General features: G+C 64.4%; 2 protein-coding genes across 4 annotated transcripts in view; one reads left to right on the top strand and one right to left on the bottom strand.

The window, feature by feature from the left end:
- The window catches only part of STAB1 (stabilin 1), a 27,337-nt gene extending 18,227 nt beyond the window's left edge, over positions 1-9,110 (top strand). Inside the window, exons 38-69 of one of the 2 annotated variants that reach the window (XM_034998685.1) lie at positions 325-520; positions 622-717; positions 813-858; positions 950-1,026; positions 1,261-1,386; positions 1,570-1,643; positions 1,790-1,864; positions 2,115-2,237; positions 2,544-2,591; positions 3,030-3,107; positions 3,245-3,391; positions 3,808-3,948; positions 4,040-4,099; positions 4,490-4,666; positions 4,750-4,836; positions 4,927-5,076; positions 5,180-5,233; positions 5,323-5,524; positions 5,821-5,970; positions 6,123-6,227; positions 6,418-6,525; positions 6,608-6,801; positions 6,901-7,045; positions 7,126-7,259; positions 7,349-7,514; positions 7,615-7,724; positions 7,834-7,953; positions 8,040-8,189; positions 8,268-8,372; positions 8,444-8,590; positions 8,683-8,799; positions 8,886-9,110. In XM_034998685.1, coding sequence (XP_034854576.1) covers positions 325-520; positions 622-717; positions 813-858; positions 950-1,026; positions 1,261-1,386; positions 1,570-1,643; positions 1,790-1,864; positions 2,115-2,237; positions 2,544-2,591; positions 3,030-3,107; positions 3,245-3,391; positions 3,808-3,948; positions 4,040-4,099; positions 4,490-4,666; positions 4,750-4,836; positions 4,927-5,076; positions 5,180-5,233; positions 5,323-5,524; positions 5,821-5,970; positions 6,123-6,227; positions 6,418-6,525; positions 6,608-6,801; positions 6,901-7,045; positions 7,126-7,259; positions 7,349-7,514; positions 7,615-7,724; positions 7,834-7,953; positions 8,040-8,189; positions 8,268-8,372; positions 8,444-8,590; positions 8,683-8,799; positions 8,886-8,942 — 3,765 coding nt within the window. In that variant the 3' untranslated portion in view covers positions 8,943-9,110. Of the gene's footprint in view, positions 1-324; positions 521-621; positions 718-812; positions 859-949; positions 1,027-1,260; positions 1,387-1,569; positions 1,644-1,789; positions 1,865-2,114; positions 2,238-2,543; positions 2,592-3,029; positions 3,108-3,244; positions 3,392-3,807; positions 3,949-4,039; positions 4,100-4,489; positions 4,667-4,749; positions 4,837-4,926; positions 5,077-5,176; positions 5,234-5,322; positions 5,525-5,820; positions 5,971-6,122; positions 6,228-6,417; positions 6,526-6,607; positions 6,802-6,900; positions 7,046-7,125; positions 7,260-7,348; positions 7,515-7,614; positions 7,725-7,833; positions 7,954-8,039; positions 8,190-8,267; positions 8,373-8,443; positions 8,591-8,682; positions 8,800-8,885 lie in introns of both variants that reach the window. The other variant, XM_034998684.1, reaches the window with a different exon arrangement.
- NT5DC2 (5'-nucleotidase domain containing 2) lies at positions 8,972-17,871 on the bottom strand. Of its 2 annotated transcripts, none has more exons than XM_034998686.1 (14): positions 17,635-17,871; positions 13,499-13,683; positions 13,289-13,363; positions 13,007-13,062; positions 12,806-12,899; positions 12,482-12,610; positions 12,315-12,375; positions 12,129-12,231; positions 11,880-11,981; positions 11,595-11,676; positions 9,789-9,875; positions 9,553-9,693; positions 9,408-9,472; positions 8,972-9,327 (listed from the first exon to the last, which is right to left on the bottom strand). In XM_034998686.1, exons 1-14 carry the CDS (start codon positions 17,864-17,866, stop codon positions 9,066-9,068), a joined length of 1,674 nt encoding a protein of 557 aa, XP_034854577.1. In that variant the 5' UTR covers positions 17,867-17,871; the 3' UTR covers positions 8,972-9,065. The 2 variants fall into 2 exon arrangements, with proteins under 2 accessions (XP_034854577.1, XP_034854578.1); XM_034998687.1 differs by having other exon boundaries at positions 8,972-9,207.

Genomic DNA, 17,871 nt, shown 5'->3' with positions numbered 1-17,871 from the left:
CCATGCCCCAGGGAGTGGGGATGGGAAGAGGGCAAAGGGGCTCAGCCTGGACCCCATCAAGCAGGCCCCAGGGGCCGCTGTGGGCCCAGCAAAGTCGGTCCCTCACTGTGGGATCCGGCACAGCCATCCCCGGCCCGAGGCTCCGTTTCCTCACCCCTGCCACGGGGAGGGGAGGGTCGTAGAAGGTAGCCTCCATTTCCCTGGTCCCTGCTCCCGTCATTGGCTGGCTTCGCGGCCTGTCCCCACCCTCACCCCCCGCCCCGCTCATTTCCCTCCTCCCCACCTCTGGCCTGGGCCCGGCCCCTCCCTGCCCCCTCCCCACAGGTGCCTGACTGCTGCCCTGGCTTCTTTGGCACACTGTGCGAGCCGTGCCCGGGGGGTCAGGGCGGTGTGTGCTCGGGCCACGGGCAGTGCCAGGACAGGCTCCTGGGCAGTGGGGAGTGCCGCTGCCACGAGGGCTTCCACGGAACCGCCTGTGAGATGTGTGAGCTGGGCCGCTATGGGCCCAACTGTGCTGGAGGTGAGCGCCGGGGAGGGCAGAGGACAGCAAGCGCGGAGACAGCCGGCTGGGGCAGCGGGGAGGCACTGGGCAACTCCTGTCCTCCCTTGTCCTGCTCCCAGTCTGTGACTGTGCCCATGGGCTGTGCCAGGAGGGGCTTCAGGGGAACGGAAGCTGTGTCTGTAACGTGGGCTGGCAGGGCCCCCGCTGTGATCAGAGTGAGTGGCTCAAGGGGGAGAGGAGGGTGACTCCTGGGGAGGTACTTCCCCGGTCCAAACGACCAGAACCATCTTCCTACCCCCTCCCCTCCCAGAGATCAGTGGCCCTCAATGCCCAAAGAAGTGTGACCCCAATGCCAAGTGAGTGAACTCAGCCTGGGGTGGGGGGGCAAGCGGGTAGGGGCCCTGGGGTCCGGCCCGGCCCAGGCTGAGCTAATGCCATCCCTCCCAGCTGCCTACAGGACTCGGCGGCGGCCCCGGCCTGTGTCTGTGCCGCAGGATACTCGGGCAACGGCAGCTACTGTTCAGGTTGGGTCACGTGGAATGCTCCGGGCGCCCACCCTGAGATTTTCCGTGAAATTTCACCCTGACGCTTTCCCTGCAGAGCCCTCGCCAGTCCTTCTGGGGCCAGTTTCCATCCGGTTTCCATCTTGGGTCTCACCCTTCCCTCTGACCTCTTCCTTTCTCCCCTGCCCTCCTCCCCTGGCCCCACGCTGTCCCTGTGTCTGCTCCTCACAACTCTCTGGGATCATCTGCCCCTAGAGGTGGACCCCTGTGCGCAGGACCATGGGGGCTGCTCCCCCCACGCCAACTGCACCAAGGTGGCGCCTGGGCAGCGGACGTGCACCTGCCAGGATGGCTACACAGGAGATGGGGAGCTGTGCCAGGGTGAGCCTGGGACCCCCACCCTGGGCGTACGTGGGGCCAGGGCTCTGGCTTCAGTGTTATAAGACTAGGTGAGGCTGAGGGGCCCACGGGGGGCACTGAGAGCCTGGCAGTGAGCACCTGAAGGCACAGATGAATGGAAGGGCTGCCTAGGGCTGCCTCTCATCCTAGTGTCTCCCCCCACAGAAGTCAACGGCTGTCTCATCCGCCACGGGGGCTGTCACATGCATGCTGACTGTATCCCCACAGGCCCCCAGCAGGTCAGCACAACAGAGGCGGACACGGAGGCTGTACCATTCCCTCAGAGGGTGGGCCCCCCTCAGACCGGGGAGGAGGTGCTCCTTCTGTCCAGGGTGCTGGACTGCTCTTGGGTCCCAGCAGCCGCACTGATCAGGATTTGGGACAGGTCTCCTGCAGCTGCCGTGAGGGTTACAGCGGGGATGGCATCCGGACCTGCGTCCTCCTGGACCCTTGCTCCCAGGTCAGGCCCCAGCCCCACCTCATTTCACAGGGGAAGGGGACCGAGGCGGGAACCAGCCCTCCTTGCCCCTGTCAGGGTCCTAAAGGCCTCTGAAGGGTGAGCCACCCTCCCACAGGCTCGAATCTGACTGCTCAGTAGCCAACAGGGCTTTGGGGTTTGGACAGGGTTCTTCATGGCCCCTTACCCAGGGCTGGGTGGGGCAGAAGAGTCTGGGAGCCACTGATGCCTCTCTCTCCTGTCCCTACATCAGAATAATGGAGGCTGCAGCCCCTATGCCGTGTGCAAAAGCATGGGGGATGGCCAGAGGACATGCACCTGTGACGCAGCCCACACAGTGGGCGATGGCTTCACCTGCCGCGCCCGAGTCGGCCTGGTAATGATGCCCAAGCTGGACCCCTGACCCAGCCTTGGCTATGACCTCCATGGGCCTGACCCATGATATTGGTCAAGACCCCAGATTTGTTCCTGATCCTGGCCTTGACCATGACCCTGACCCCCTGACTCCACCTGGGCCTGACCCAGCTATGATCCATGAAATGAATCCTGACCCCAGCTCAGACCCCCGGCTTTCCTTTCCTCATCTCTGCCTTGGCCAGACCTTGGGCCGCAGGTGCTGGGACAGGCACCAGGCCCTGAATGGGGGCCACCCAAAATCTGAGCTGATCCTCGCCCCCCCCAGGAGCTCCTTCGGGACAGGCATGCCTCATTCTTCAGCCTCCACCTCCTGGTAAGTGACTAACTGGCTTCCAATTCTTCGGTCCAGAGAGCCTGGGCCTCTCTGATCTGCAGGTCCCACCAGTCTCTGGGCCTCTATGTTCTCATTTGGTCAAGGGGTTGGCTGTTCTGGACTCTCAGAGCCCAAGTCTTTTTTTTTTTTAAGATCTTATTTATTTGAGAGAGTGAGCGAGAGAAAGCACAAGCCAGGGTGGGGGCGGGGGGGAGAGGCAGAGGGAGAAGCAGGCTTCCCACAGAGCAGGGAGCCCGATGATACAGGACTTGATCCCAGGACCCTGGGATCATGACCTGAGCCAGAGGCAGATGCCTAAACCACTGAGCCACCCAGACGTCCTCTCAGAGTCCAAGTCTTTCCTGGAGGATCCATGGAAGCCCCGAGTTGGTCACAAGTTGCCCTTCTTCTGCTCAAGCTGTTACTGCCTCCCCACAGGAATACAAGGAGCTCAAGGGTGATGGGCCTTTCACAGTTTTTGTGCCTCGAGCAGATCTAATGACCAACCTGTCGCAGGTAAAGCAACCCTCCCCCACCCCCAGCTAGGCTGGGAAGGGATGGGCCCTGTGGGGCAGGGATGGGCAGGGGTGGGTGTGGGGCGGGCAGAGGCAGCAGTCAGGGGTCTCCTTCAACCTTCATGACTCCTACTGCAGGATGAGCTGGCCCGGATTCGCGCCCATCGCCAGCTCGTGTTCCGCTACCACGTGGTCGGCTGCCGGCAGTTGAGCAGCCAGGAGCTGCTAGAGGAAGGCTATGTCACCACGCTCTCGGGGAACCCGCTGCGCATCCACGAGAGGGAGGTGGGCCTGTCCCTGGGCCGGCCCGCCCCCGCCCTGGACCTCCCCAGAGAGCCGGGACTCAGCAGCTTTCAGGCCCTGCCCCTGTGCTCCTGGGCCCCGTCCCTGCGCCTTTAAGACCCTCTCACCTCCCCTGGGCCGGGACAGGGCTTTAGTGAGAGGGAGATAGACGAGTCCGGCTCCGGACCGTGCCCACTACGGAGGGCCAGTCCCCAGGCCCAGGACTTCCGAGCCTGGCCCTGTGCCCTTGCCCGACCCTCCAGCCCCGCCTGGCGGTCGGTGGTGTTTCCCCGCGCTCTTGGCCCCGCCCACCTGCCCCAAGACTCGCCTAGTGCAGGCCCCGCCCCCATCTGGGGCCCCACCCCTCAGCCTCAGTGTCCCACCAATGGGCTTCATTCGGTCCTGGGCCCCACCTCCAGGGCAGCATCTATCTCAATGACTTCGCGCGGGTGGTGAGCAGCGACCACGAGGCGGTGAACGGAGTCCTGCACTTCATCGACCGAGTCCTGCTGCCTCCCGACGTGCTACACTGGGAGCCTGACGCTGCCCCTGTCCTGCGGGTATGACCTGGACACAGGCCTGGGAGCTTGCCAGGGCCCTCCCGTGCTCTCTCCCTGCCTGACCTCGAGGCTCACCAGTGCCTTCCCGCAGAGAAACGTCACGGCCGCCGCGGAGGGCTTCGGTTACAAGATCTTCAGCGGCCTTGTGAAGGTACTGCTCCCGCGTGTGGGCATTTGTGCCCGTGCGTGTGTATGCAGATGCCTGTCCATGTGTGAGTGACTGTGTATGTTCACCTGTCTGCACACTCACCTGTGTGTAAGCCTATCCCTCGTGTGCGCACAGGCTGTGTATCTGAGCCTCCCAGTGTGAGCACAGGGGTGTGTGCTTATGTGTGCCCACGTACCTGAGAATAGTCGAGGTGTGTGTGCAAGTTTATCCCTGCGTGTATGTCCGTGTGCATCTGCCTGGGATGGCAACAGAAGAATGCGGCTGGCGGGAAGGCCACCTGGGTCCCTGGAGCCCCTTCCTGGCCTCTGTGGTCCACTCCCCTACCTCTGCCCCCCAGTCTCTGATTGTCACACCTCTGCTAATCCTTGCCAGGTGGCTGGCCTCCTGCCCCTGCTTCAGGATGCGTCGCATAGGCCCCTCACCATGCTGTGGCCCACAGACTCCGCCCTGCAAGCCCTGCCACCTGACCGCCAGACCTGGCTGTACCACGAAGACCACCGTGACAAGCTGGCAGCCATCCTTCGGGGCCACGTGATTCGCAACATTGAGGTGGGTCTCCCCCCAGTCCTTGGTCCCCACTACCTGCCACCCAGCCTGCCCGCCCAGCTCCAACCGTAGCTCCATCTGCTCAGGCCTTGGCATCTGACCTGCCCAACCTGGGCCCTCTCCGCACAATGCATGGGACCCCCATCTCCTTCTCCTGCAGCCGTGCCCGGCCGGTGAGTCTGGGAAGCAGGGGGCAGGGGCTCTGGAAGTGGGGGGCTGCGGCGCACCTGTGACCCCATGTACTCTCCTTCCTCCGCCCGCAGGGTGAGCTCACAGTGGGTGAGGAGGACGCCCGCATCGTGCAGCGGCACCTGCCCTTTGAGGGTGGCCTGGCCTATGGCATCGACCAGCTGCTGGAGCCACCTGGTCTTGGTGCCCGCTGTGACCATTTTGAGACTCGGCCGCTGCGGCTGGTGAGGGAGGCCATAGGTCAGAGGTGGACAGGCCGGGACCCTAGCCGACCTGTCCTGTTGATCCATCTGATCTTACTGTGTTGGCTTCTGTTCCTTTCAGAAGATCTGCAGCATTTGCGGGCTGGAACCGCCTTGTCCTGAGGGCTCACAGGAGCAGGTGAGGCCCTGGGAGCTGGGTGGGGGTTCAGGCAGGGACCAGGGACCAGGGACCACGAAGCTTAGGCTGTTTGACTCCTCTTGGCCCAGGGCAGCCCCGAGGCCTGCTGGCGATACTACTCAAAGTTCTGGACATCCCCTCCACTGCAGTCCTTGGCCCTGCGCAGCATTTGGGCCCGGTCCAGCCTCTGGGGCCAGCCCCAAGGCCTGGGCAGGGGCTGCCACCGCAACTGCGCCACCACCACCTGGAAACCCAGCTGCTGCCCGGGTCACTATGGCAGCGAGTGCCGAGGTGAGGGTCCTGAGGTTGCTGCGGCCACTGCTCCTGAGGAAAGGTGTCGGGGCGGTGGGGCGGGGGCAGGTGTGGGTGCTGAGGGCGTTTTACCGGGACAGAGCACTGGGGGGGGGGGGGCGCGCGTCTGGAGGATTCTCAGCAGCAAGGGGACTTGGGGGGCAGGGAGTGGCGCCTTCTGGAAGAGGCTTGGCTGCCCCAGGTGTGGGACGGACAGCGTGGCCGGGCTGGGGCTGCGTGTGGTAGGGGTCCTGAGGAGAGCCCCGCTCCCTTGCCCTCCCCCCTCCTCCCGCTAGCTTGCCCTGGCGGTGCCAGCAGCCCCTGCAGTGGCCACGGTGTGTGCGTGGACGGCATGAGTGGCAGCGGGCAGTGTCAGTGCCACGCGAGGTTTACGGGGACGGCATGTGAACTCTGTGCCCCGGGGGCCTTTGGACCCCAGTGCCAAGGTGGGCTGTCCTGCCCTCCCCGGCCCCGCCCTCTGAGCCCCGGCCCCGCCCCCGCCCTCTGAGCCCCGGGCCGCTCCCCCCAGCCCCGGGCAACCCCCGCCCCCCCCCCCGCCCCGCCCTCGGCCCCATCCTCCTGCCTGTGCCTCTCCCAGTCTGCCGCTGCAGCTCTCATGGCCGCTGTGATGAGGGCCTGGGGGGCTCCGGTTCCTGCTTCTGTGACGAGGGCTGGACGGGGCCGAGCTGTGAGGTGCAGCTGGGTGAGTGCTCTTTGTGCCCCATCATCCCCCCCCCCCAACCCCCACATGCTTGTGCTGGCTTGCGGACACCGGCCGGCCCCGGCTGCACACTCAGGCTGAGGCACTTGGGGGGTGGGGTGGGAAGGGGGTTGGCGGCCTCCAAGAGGGCAGCTCCTCACCTGGGTGTGTGGGGTGGGCCCTGGGGCGACAGAGCTGCAGCCCGCGTGTGCCCCGCCCTGCGCACCCCAGGCCGTGTGCCGCGCCGACAGCAGCTGTGAGTGCGGCCTGGGCTATGAAGGGGACGGCCGCACGTGCACAGGTGAGCAGGGGGGTGGGATGCGAGGTGGGGGGCTCCCCCCCCTCCTGTGCCCTGGTCCTGCCACTCTCTCCCTGCCCCCCAGTGGCAGACCTGTGCCGGGTCGGGCACGGCGGCTGCAGCGAGCACGCCAACTGCAGCCAAGTGGGCACCGTGGTCACCTGCGCCTGCCTGCCCGCCTACGAGGGCGACGGCTGGAGCTGCCGGGCCCGCGACCCCTGTGCCGATGGCCGCCGCGGGGGCTGCAGTGAGCACGCGGACTGCTTGAGCACCGGCCCGGTGAGCAGCCTGGGAGCCGCGGAGCTGGGGAGGCTCCACAGAGCGGGCGCCCCCGCCCTCCCGGGGCCCTCAAGAGCACCCACCCGTCTCCCGCCCCAGAACGCGCGGCGCTGTGTGTGCCATGCCGGCTACGTGGGTGATGGACTGCAGTGTCTGGAGGAGCCGGAGCCGCCCGTGGACCGCTGCCTGGGCCAGCCACCGCCCTGTCATGTGGATGCCGTGTGCACGGACCTCCACTTCCAGGGTGTGCCTCCCTGCCCGCCCCCAGTGCCCCTGCTTGCCCTCGGTGCCGCCGGGCTGATCACGCGTCCCTCCCTTCTGCAGAGAAGCAGGCTGGGGTCTTCCACCTCCAGGCCCCCAGTGGTCCTTCCGGCCTGAACTTCTCAGAGGCCGAGGCGGCCTGTGGGGCCCAGGGAGCTGTTCTTGCTTCTCTCCCTCAGCTCTCTGCTGCCCAGAAGGTGTGTGGGGCCCAGGGGTCTGGAGCCGAGCCTGTGGGGGCCCTCTCGAGTTGGGCCTTAGGCTTCAGCATCCCCTCCTGCCCCTACAGCTGGGCTTCCACCTGTGCCTCGTGGGCTGGCTGGCCAACGGCTCGGCTGCCCACCCAGTCGTCTTCCCCGCGGCAGACTGTGGCGGTGGTCAGGTAGGCGTCGTCAGCCTGGGCGCCCGGAAGAACCGCTCGGAGCGCTGGGACGCCTACTGCTACCGCGAGCTAGGTGCAGCCCCCTGCCCCAGGGCCCCCCACCCCACCCCACCCCACCCCACGGCTTGGCTCCTTCCCACGGACCCCTGCCCCCCGAACTGCCTTTCCTGCAGACGTGGCCTGCCGGTGCCGCCGCGGCTTTGTGGGTGACGGGACAAGCGTGTGCAATGGGAAGCTGCTCGATGTCCTGGCTGCCACCGCCAACTTCTCCACCTTCTATGGGGTGTGCGGGGGCCCAGCCTTAGGGCTGAGGGTGTGGTGGGGGCAGGGGCGTAGCTGGGGTCCCTGGGGAGGGAGCCAGCCCATGGTCCTATCTCCCCCCGCATCCCCAGATGCTGCTGGGCTATGCCAACGCCACCCCACGGGGTCTGGACTTCCTGGACTTCCTGGATGACGAGCTCACCTACAAGACACTCTTCGTTCCTGTCAACGAAGGCTTCCTGGACAACATGGTAACTGGCAGGGGCTGTGGGCAGAGCCAGGCCCGACGCTGACCCCTCGGGCTGGCCTGGGCCAACAGGCCTTGCTCTGCCCACAGACGCTGAGCGGCCCCGACCTGGAGCTGCACGCCTCCAACACCACCTTCCTGAGTGCCAATGCCAGCCGGGACACTGTGCTCCCTGCCCACTCGGGCCTCAGCCTCGTCTTCAGTGCTGCGGGCCCTGACAACAGTTCCTGGGCCCCGGTGGTGAGTGTGGCCACCGCACCTCCCCCGCTGGCCCCAGCCGTCACTCACCCACTAGGCCTGACTCTGGTCTCCCTACAGGCCCCAGGGGCAGTTGTGCTTAGCCATGTCGTCGTGTGGGACATCATGGCATTCAACGGCATCATCCACGCTCTGGCCAGGCCCCTCCTGGCCCCCCTACAGCCTGTGAGTTGGCGGGGGTGGGGGTGAGGGGACAGCCCTGGCCTGTCTGGCCTTGACGCTCTCCTTGTTTACAGCGGGCAGTGGTGGCACCCGAGGCTCCGCCTGTGGTGGCAGGCGTGGGGGCTGTGGTAGCCGCTGGAGCGCTGCTCGGTCTCGTGGCTGGAGCCTTCTACCTCCGTGCTCGAGGCAAGGCCACAGGCTTTGGCTTCTCCACCTTCCAGGTAGGGCCGTGTTGCGTTGGGGTGGGGGGGCTGGAGGTGTCTGGGTCCGTCCATCTTGCTGGAGGCCCCTCACCACTCACCTCTCTTCTCAGGCGGAAGATGATGCTGAGGAAGACTTCTCCCCCTGGCAGGAAGGGACCAGCCCAACCCTGGTGTCTGTCCCCAACCCAGTCTTTGGCAGCCATGATGCCTTTTGTGAGCCCTTTGACGTGAGTGTGGGGTGTCAGGGGCGGTAGAAAGGGGCCCAGGGCCTGGTTTCGGCCCAGCCACAAAGGGTCCTCTCCCCACCCCCCAGGACTCGCTCCTGGAGGACGACTTCCCTGACACCCAGAGGATCCTCGCGGTCAAGTGATGCAGCTAGGGCCGGACAGAGGCACAGGGAGAGGGAGACCACTTTTATTGCCCGTCCTGGACCGACACCCAGCGTGGGCGGGGCAGGAGGGGTTAGAACCTGCTCTGGACAATAAAGGTGCCCTCAGCGGATGTGGGCCATGTCGCCAAGAAAGGGCGTCTTCATGCAGCCGGTGCAGAGCTGATCCATCCAGAGCGGCGCCTCATGCTGCAGGGGCGTGCGGCGCGGGTAGAAGGTGAAGTCGACACGGTAGTTGAGCAGACAGCTGAGGGAGGCCATGTAGAGGTCAGAGAAGCGCACGAGGCGCCGGGAGAAGTAGGTGGGGTTGTGGAAGGTGCGGAAGATGCTTCCAAACTGGGCGTTGAACAGGGCCTTGGTGACGCACCTGAGGAGGAGACATGGGGCGCTCGAGGGGGCCCGGGAGCCATAGGGCTGGAAGCGCTCCCTGCACCCTCCCCTGCCCACCTCAGCTCCTGCCGCTCCTTCATCCAGGCCGCCAACACCTGCTGCGATTCGGCGTCCTGGTACGTCTGCAGGAGCCAAGGGGGTGCGGGGGGTGAGCCCAGGCGGCAGCCCTGCCCCCCCCCGGCCCCCGCCCCTGCGCCCCCACCTGCATGCGCTCCAGCAGCCCCGTGAGCGCCTGCTGCCACGTCAGCGAGTGCATGTACTGCTCCGTGTTGATGATGCGGATCTCGCGCTCTAGCTCGGGGATGATGGCCCCCGTTCGCCAGCCGTGCCGCAGCATGAGGTCCTGCAGGGCAGGGTGGGGGCGGGCTTCAGCAGCGGCGAGCGGGCCTCCCTCCCTCCCGCCCTCCTCACCGGGCGGGCCCAGCCTCGCCCCCTCACCGCCAGGTCACTGTACAGGTGGTCCCCGAAGTAGAGCACGCGGGGTCCACGCCATTCTGTCAGGCGCAGGAAGTCATACAGGTTTCCCTGGGGAGAGTGGGGGGGGGCACCGCCGAGCGCAGTGTACCAAGGGGCTCCCGTGGGGCTGCCAGAACCCCGCCTTGTTCTCCGCTGCTCCTCCCAAATCCCCAGAGGCAGCGAGGCCCCTTCAGCTGGACGCCCAGCTGCCCTTTCCCGTGGCCTCACTGTCCCCAGGCTCTGACCCTTGTCTCCTCCCCCTCACAGTCAGGAAGGGGGTCTGCCCACCCCAGGAACCTCCTGTAGGCCCGGCACGGTGCCCTGTGCCTCCAGGGCCTCCCCTCCCTGTGGCCTCACACCCACGCCAGGGATCCCACGCTGTGGGAAACAAACCACAGCAGCAAGCCCATGGCCCCAGAGCCCTTCCTGTCCCGGGCGTGAGCCCAGAGGGACCCGGCAGACCTCCTGGCGAAGCCATCTGCCCCTCCTGCTCCAGAGCCAGAGCAGAGATGAAAGCGGTCAGGCTCAAACACGAAAGAGGGAGCTCTCGCGAGAGCCGAAAGCGGGGCAGGGGGCCCAGGGCAGGAAGTGCAGCAGCCGCCGGGCAGGAGCCCACCCCCCAGCAGTGAGCAGAACCCGCACGCAGCACGAAGCGGTTACTACAGCAGCCCGTGCCTGCCGTGGCCAGGGGAAGCCAGCCACGGCGGCCACAGGTGGTTGCCAAAGGCTTAATTGTCGAATTAAGCTCAGGTGGGGAGTCAAGTACGAGGGGGGCGGAGTGCCGCGGATGGGCCCCGAACTGAGAGACAATCTGGAGGTACAGGAGCTGCGTCAGGCAAGATGGAGCCTGGGGTTCCTGCATGGGGAGCCAGGGAGGGAGCGCAAAGAAAGACGAGAAGCAAGCAGGATCCAGCGCACACCCACAGTGAAACTTCAGATTGTCAGGCACAAAGAAAAGGCTAAAAGCTGCCAAAGGAGAAAAAGTCCCATGTTCCCCACAAAGCTGCGTGACCCTCCTCAGGCTAAGATGCCAAGACAGAGGAGCACGTCCCCCTCAAAGTCAAAGGAAAGAGCCTGCGCCCAAGGGGGCCACAGAGTTGGGGGCCACGGGGCTATGAGTACTGCCTGCAGGCCAGGCCTCGGCTCTGGATACCCCCGAGTGCTTCCCCTGACCCCACTGCTGACTTCCTCCCTCCCCCAGCCCCTGAACCTCCACCCTCACGGAGACCAGCTCAGCCAGGATTTCCGCATTCCATCCAGGGCCAAATGCCTTAATCCTGCTCCTTAATTGCCACCCAAACCCCAGCACTAGGCCCCCTTCTCATCTTCCTAGACACCAGCTAGGAAAGGGGGTCTCCCGCAAAGGTCCGTGAGGGGCTCCTACCAGCTCGTCTGGCTGCAGCAGAGCGGTCAGCCCCAAGTACTAGTGCCACTGATCGTCTAGGGGGTTTTAGTAAATGCCTGGCGACTTTAAGGGCTTTCTACCACAATTCAAGTAGAACACTTTTTTAATTTACATTATACCTCTTTTATAGATGAGGAAAAGCAAGGCACAGAGAGGCCAAATGACTCGGCCAGACTCCCTCTGCTGTGGAGTAGTAAGCTTGAAATTCAAACACAGGCAGCCTGACCAGGCCTGTGCCGAGAGCTGTTCCCCGGTGCCCCCGGACGCAGTGCGAGGGGGCAGAGGCACAGCAGATGTGTGGCGGCAGGGCAGGGCCCAGGAGGCTGTGCTTCTGTCCCCTCCACAGCCAGGGGCCGTGGCGAGGCCACCCAGATGGCACTCACCTGCCGATAGATTTTGCCCTTCTCCAGGCGGGTGATGCGGTCCCAGTGCAGGGAGCCCTTTTCATCGAGTTTTCTGAAAGGCCTGGTGCGGGGTGGGGAGGGGACGGTAAAGGGCTGGATTTCCCGTGTGGGACAGGACTGGTGGCGGGGGGGGGGCAGGCACCTTCCCCACCTGCTCACATGTGCCACTGGCCGACAAGGGGGTGTCTCTACCCCAAGCACGCAGGGTGCTGAGCAAAGGCCAGTCCCCACGCCCCGGCCCCATCACCCCTGCTAGGCCCATACTTGCGCCGGTCAGTGAAGAAGCTGGGTTTGTCTGCCTGGACGATGACCACATCGAAGAGGTGACGCCAGTCGGGACCCACCATGTGCCGCATCCCCTTGTCCCTGGGCGGAGGCAGAGGTGGGGCAGAGGTGGGACAGGGAGCAGGGGGATGGGGTGGGGTGGGGGTGGGACGGGGCGGAGGGAGGCCCCTCCCCCAGCCCACCTGCTCCCTCCTCCCCACCACGGGCAGCGGGCAGCAGGCAGCTCACACGAAGCTGAAAGGGCTGTTGGTGATGAGGAACAGCTGCTTCCCATGCGCCACCAGGCGGCTCAGGACAGCGAACGTCTCGTCCCCTCTCAGGATGTACTTCTCTAATGGGGAGATGGGTCTGTGAGGGCCAGCCCGGCGCCCAGCCCAGGAAGCTGCAGTAGGGGCTGCCACGGTCTACCCTTACCCATATCCCGCTCGATCCACTGGTACATGAGGCCCTTCACGTGCACGTCTCGAATGGCATCCTGGGGGCAGCGGAGGGACAGTAAGGGTGCAGTGGGGCCTAGGAAGCAGGCCCTGCTGTGGCCGACTTTACCTTCCCTGCCACCCTGAGAGGCCAAAGGTCCTCACCGTCACGTCCTTGTAGAGGTGCGCCTGGTCAAACTCCAGGCTGTGCCCCAGGAAGTGGTCTACCACACAGGACAGCAGGGCCATCTCCGGCAGCGAGAAGATGTCCATGAACTGCTTGATGGAGGGACCCTGCAGAGGGGGCCACCACCTCAGCAAGCCCCCGCCCCACCCCCCCCAGCCCTGGAGACCAAGGGCTCTGAATCTGCCCTGCCATACTGGTAGAGGGGCACGGGCTGCGGGTCAGGGCAGGCCCACCAGGGTGTGGGCCCCCGTAGTGAGATCACTGTGCTGGCCGCCCGCGGCGGAGGCATATGGAGTGAGTACCTTGCCGTAGAAGCCGCTCATCTGGTACAGTGGGATGTGCTGGGTGCCCCCATATAAATCGATCACCTCCTCATCAGGCACAGGCTGGAGGCCCCTGGGTGGGTGTGCAGACATCATGAGTCCAAAGTGGTCCTGAGCCAAGGACACAGTATAGCTGGGGGTGGGGGGACAGCAGAGTAAGGCCGGGCAGTCTGCACTGACCTGTAGGCCGTTCCCAGCTGCACGTAATGGAAGGCGTCGATCTTCATCAGAAGGCTCTGGGAATGCCAGAGGAGTGGGATGGGTGGGGAGAAAGGGGTCTGCATTGGCCCTGAGCCAGTCTCTGTGCCCAAGCCCCGATGGGAAGGTACCGAGGGGATCATGTGCCCATCGGGAGGAAGCTACAGCTTTGAGGCCAAGGGGGCGGCCCCTCCGTTAGAGGAGGTGGTGCCGGTACACATCTAGTTAGGAGGGGCCGCTGGAGTCTGTGGCCCAGCCACTCACCTTCTGAATGTCGTAGTGGAGGCCTCGGATGGCAAAGCTGGGGTCATAGTCATACTTCCGGATCCCCTCTGGGTACTGTCGGGGGGAAGTGGGCCAGGCCTGAGCCAGGAGCACTACCAGACCTCTGGCGGGGGCAGCCGCCTCAGGGGACCCCCATGACTCCGCCTGGGATCTCTCCAGCACCGGGGCTACCTGCCTGGCCGGCCTCACCTTGTAGTGCTCAATCAGGATGTCACGGGCAGCACTGAAGATCTCAGGGTGCAGCGCGTCTGCATACTGGGCCAGCGTGTAGTCGTAGTCGAAGCCGTAGACTTCAACATCACGCAGGCTGATCTCGTTATTGGCGTAGATGGCCGCTGGGTTCAGGAGACTGCAGACCTCGGGGGGCAGGAGGTCTGGAGGGAGGAGATGCAGGTATGAGGAGGAGGACGGACACAGTAGCAGCAAATGGTTACTGAGCGCTTTCCAGGTGCCTAGGCCTGGGAGCCTCATGAAACCACCCAGGATGGGTAATCTTAGCCCCAGGCTGCATATGGTCAAACTGAGGCTCAGAGAGGCCACTTGCCCAGGGTCACATGGTTGGGGTAAGGCAGAGCTGGCAATGGGCCAAGGCCCGGCTGGAGCTCCTAGCTGTGGGTCTTGGGTTACACCATTGCCTGCAGCCCAGCAGGTACACCGAGTCCAGGTTTCCTCCAGGCTCCCATAAGCCCCATCGGAGTCATGGCTACGCTCAGACCCTTTCCACATTGCCTGCAGCCTGGGCTGGGGCTGAGAAACATGACGGGACTGGGGGGTACTGGGCAGCTCCTCTGTCACTCGCACTCCCAGCTCGGAGCACCTGCCACAGCTCGTGGCCCCTCTAATCGGATTTCAGCTGCCCGCCAGTCTGCATAATGACATTTGCTGCTTCTAGCCAGGGAACATTGCTAATTATGATAGGCAGGACGTGTGATGTTGGGCTATGGGGGCAAGAAACCAGGCTGCTCCCCCCTCGGGATATGGTCAGAGCCACCCCAGGCCCCTGGCTGCTACTGAGGGCTGAGTGGGACACTGTGCAGAGTAGGCTCTAGGCTCCCAGGGAGGCAGATGAGGATGAGGGGTCCCAGGCTCATCTGCCTCAGTTTCCCCATCTGTACAGGAGGGGAGGTAGATGGAGAAAGGGCACGGGCTTTGAGGTCAGACAGACCAGGCCAAGCTCTCCCTCTCACAGCTGTGACCTCAGGAAAGTCACCTCACCTTCTGGGCCTCAGATTCCCTTTATTTTTTATTTTTTTTATTTTTTTAAAGATTTTATTTATTTATTTGAGACAGAGAGAATGAGAGACAGAGAGCATGAGAGGGTGGAGGGTCAGAGGGAGAAGCAGACTCCCCGCCGAGCAGGGAACCCGATGCGGGACTCGATCCTGGGACTCCAGGATCATGACCTGAGCCGAAGGCAGTCGCCCAACCAACTGAGCCACCCAGGCGCCCCGAGATTCCCTATCTTTAAAGGGGGAATCAAAATCATGCCAGTCTACGGAATTACTGAGAGGGTCATATGGAATGGGCTCTGTGCAGCATTCCCGCTCGGCACCCGCAGCAAACGTGGGATTAGATGGGCAACGCGTCTCTGGAGCCCGGCATCTCCCTGTCCCGGGTTCCCCTGCATCACTCAAGGACTAGGGGCTGCCGGAGAGGGGGCAGGCAGGACTAGGTGCACAGGGCACCGCCTTGCAGGGGCTCCAGGTAGCCCCATTCCTGAGACCTCTAGCCTGTGGCTGAGGCCCGCACAAAGAGCCCAAGCCTCCAGGCGATTCCTGTCTCAGCCACAGCTAGGCATCATCTTGAAGCAGAAGCCCTGGGCCACGCAGCATTCCCTGTGCTCAGAGACAGACACTGATGAGCTCCCATGCTCCGACCAGCTGCCTTGGAGGCCCCTTCGGAACACAGGCTCCATCCCTACCCTGTCCCTTTCCTTTGGAGCCAAGTGCAGGGTGTGGGTGGGGGAACAAGTGTGGCTGGTTCCTCTAGGGGCCTGAGGCCAACGTGGGCCCAGCCCAGAGCAGCCGTTGCAGACTGGTGGGTGCAGACAGAATACTCTTCGCTTGGACGCACAGGAGACGCACTGACTGCAGCTCTCCAGGGAGCTGCTTCTGAGATGCCGCTCTGAGGTCACTAGGACCCTGGGCCTTGCTCTCTGCACAGGCCTGAGTTCCTGGGTCCCAGCGCTAACTCCTGGTACAATATCCAGTAGACCCCCAGACGGGAGGGATCTGCTTGGTGGTGGGGCCCCTTGCTGGCAGGGTGCTGGCCACGTGCAGGGACAGATGATCCTCTGAGGGACAAAGCAGGGTGGGGGAGCAGCCCACAGGGTCTGCCCTCCTGACTGGATTTCTGGACTGAGGAAACCATAGCTCTGGGGGCCACAAAGCCCCCACTCCTTTCCACAGGGCTGCGGTGGTGCACGGGGCCGGGTGAGTTGGATATATCCCTCGCTGGCGCTGGCCTCCCAAGTTCACTGGGCTCACTGTGCAGATGCTCCCTTTCCTCTTCCAAGCCTGCCCCACTCCTGCCCCAGGCTCCAGGGCCAACTCTTCCCCACGGCAGCTGTGAGACTCACTGTGGGTGCCATCCTCCCAGCTGCCGCTGGGTGCACATGCCGGGTGCCTTAGAGGCTCATCATGTTCAGGCCCCACTCCAATCCTGTGAGGTGATCACACTTACTCATCCATCATCCAGAGGAAGAAATGGGCTCAGGGAGGTGAAGTCACTTGCTTTAAACCATCCAGCAGTAGGCAATGGAGTTGAGATTCAAGTTGAGGTCACTCTACCTGCCTTAATCAACTCTCCCCCTAGGCCTAGCCTTCCAGCGTCCCCACGCTGGCTGGCGGAGAGGCAGTGGCCTGGGGCCTGGCTCCCTGGCCAAGTCTTGCCCACAGGCATTAGCCCAAGGTGTATCTCAATGCCCAGAATCTCCTCCAGAAAACCCAGTCAAGAGGGGTGACTCAGGGGTGCAAGCCTAGCTCATCCTGGCGCTCACCATGGCATCTTGGAAATGACCTTGCCCCTTTCCCATCAAGAGGAGCTTGGGTGTCTCTGTGGAGATCTGAAGATGCTGGTGCACCTGGCGTGACAAAGCCCAACAGACCTCACTATGTTCTCTCCCACACCTAGAAGGCAGGCTCCTCAGTTTGCTCTGCAGGACTTCTCCAGACCCAGAGCAAACACCTCTTCTTAAACAGCCTCCCAGGCCTGTCCTCTCCACTGAGGGGGTGCAGGGTGGGGTCCTGCAAAGCCCAAGGGCTTCAGAACCACCGTTCCTCAGGGGTCTTAACTATTCTGCCCCGTGCTTCTCAGGTGAGTCCCTTTCAGCTCTCCACACGGCTGGAATGGAAGCCCCATTCCCTCAGCTGGAATCTTCCAGCCAGGGGCACTTTGTCTTACCAGACAATGAGAGCAGCATCACCCTTGGGGGCTCCTCTGGAAGCTCCCTGCCCTTTCTTGGCCTGGTTCCCTCTGAGTCATCACTACAACCCTGTGGCAGTGGGCCCAGGATTGTGTTTAATGCTGTGGACACTGAAGGTCTAAGAGGGTGAGGCCTGCTGAGCACGCCCTGGCTGGCCAGTGACAGGGTCAAGCCCAAACCACGCCTGCCTGCTGCTGCAGAGGCAGAGCCTCCGGACACCCGGGGACATCTACTGAGCTCTCTGGCCTCCTCAGCCCATTTTTATGGGGAAGAGAGGGCGGGAGAGGAGGGTACAGGAGGTTAAGCGTCCTGGCCAAGGATGCAGCCACGCTTGTGGACTCCAGGGCCCTGGGGCAACTTGGTCTCCTTTCTCCAACCAACACCTTCTCCTCCTGGGCTGAGAGTGCTCTGGACCTGGGTCGCAATCTAGAGGCGTCTGCAAAGTCTAGTCCGCGTCCCCTGAGGTTGGGCAGCGACGCCGGCCGGCTTTGTCCCGATGCTCCCGCCCCAGTTGAGGGCCCCTAAGAGAACAAGGGGTTGGGGGCATTTCCGCCGCAGCCTCCCGGCAGGCGGGATTGCCAGGAAAGACGGTGGGGGCTCCGCATTCCGGAGGCCGCTTCGGGATCCCCGAGCTCCTGCAGACGGAGCCAGGGAACAAACCTCCCGTCGGCCCACCTGCCTCCGGGCGTCGGGGCGGCCCCAGAGGCCCCCGGGACGACCCGCTGGAGCCTCTCCCGAAGAGCTGCCGGGACTTCGGGCTCCGGGGCCCCGGCGAGCCCCACCAGAGCGCTTTCCCCGCAGAGCGACGCCCGGGACGGCCGGTCGGTCTGTCGCCCGGACGCGAGCCTGCCGCCGCGCGGATACACCCCCGGCGCCCGTCCCACTGCTGCTCATCACCCACCGTGCACCAGTCTCCGCATGTCCTGGTAACGAGCCCACAGGTGCGCGCTGAGCTCGGCGCCGCCGGCGGGCGCCGGGGCGGGCGCGGAGCGCGGGGCGCCCGGGCAGTGGGTGCCGGGACCCGGGGGGCCGCAGCCAGGGCAGGAGGGCGAGGACGAGGAGGCTCGCGGCCCGCCGTGGCCGCTGCACGGCAGCCAGCGCCGAGCGGCCGCCCGCAGCCCCGCACCCGCCATGCCCG

The sequence above is a fragment of the Mirounga leonina genome, unplaced genomic scaffold (genome assembly GCF_011800145.1).
Source record: "Mirounga leonina isolate KUSES-001 unplaced genomic scaffold, KU_Mleo_1.0 Mir_94, whole genome shotgun sequence".
Taxonomy (NCBI): domain Eukaryota; kingdom Metazoa; phylum Chordata; class Mammalia; order Carnivora; family Phocidae; genus Mirounga; species Mirounga leonina.
Note: the sequence above shows the minus strand (reverse complement) of the source record. Positions and strands in the feature narration are given on the sequence as shown.

Bases quoted from the DNA above. Each gene is read 5' to 3' on its own strand.
- NT5DC2 (XM_034998686.1), bottom strand. From the start codon at position 17,866: ATGGCGGGTGCGGGGCTGCGGGCGGCCGCTCGGCGCTGGCTGCCGTGC. The intron at 12,611-12,805 runs GTACTCACTCCA...CCCCCTCTGCAG, and splicing joins TGAGCGGCTTCTACGGCAAG to GGTCCCTCCATCAAGCAGTT. The intron at 9,328-9,407 runs GTGGGCAGGGGA...TCTCCTCCTCAG, and splicing joins AAGGAGCGGCAGGAGCTGAG to GTGCGTCACCAAGGCCCTGT.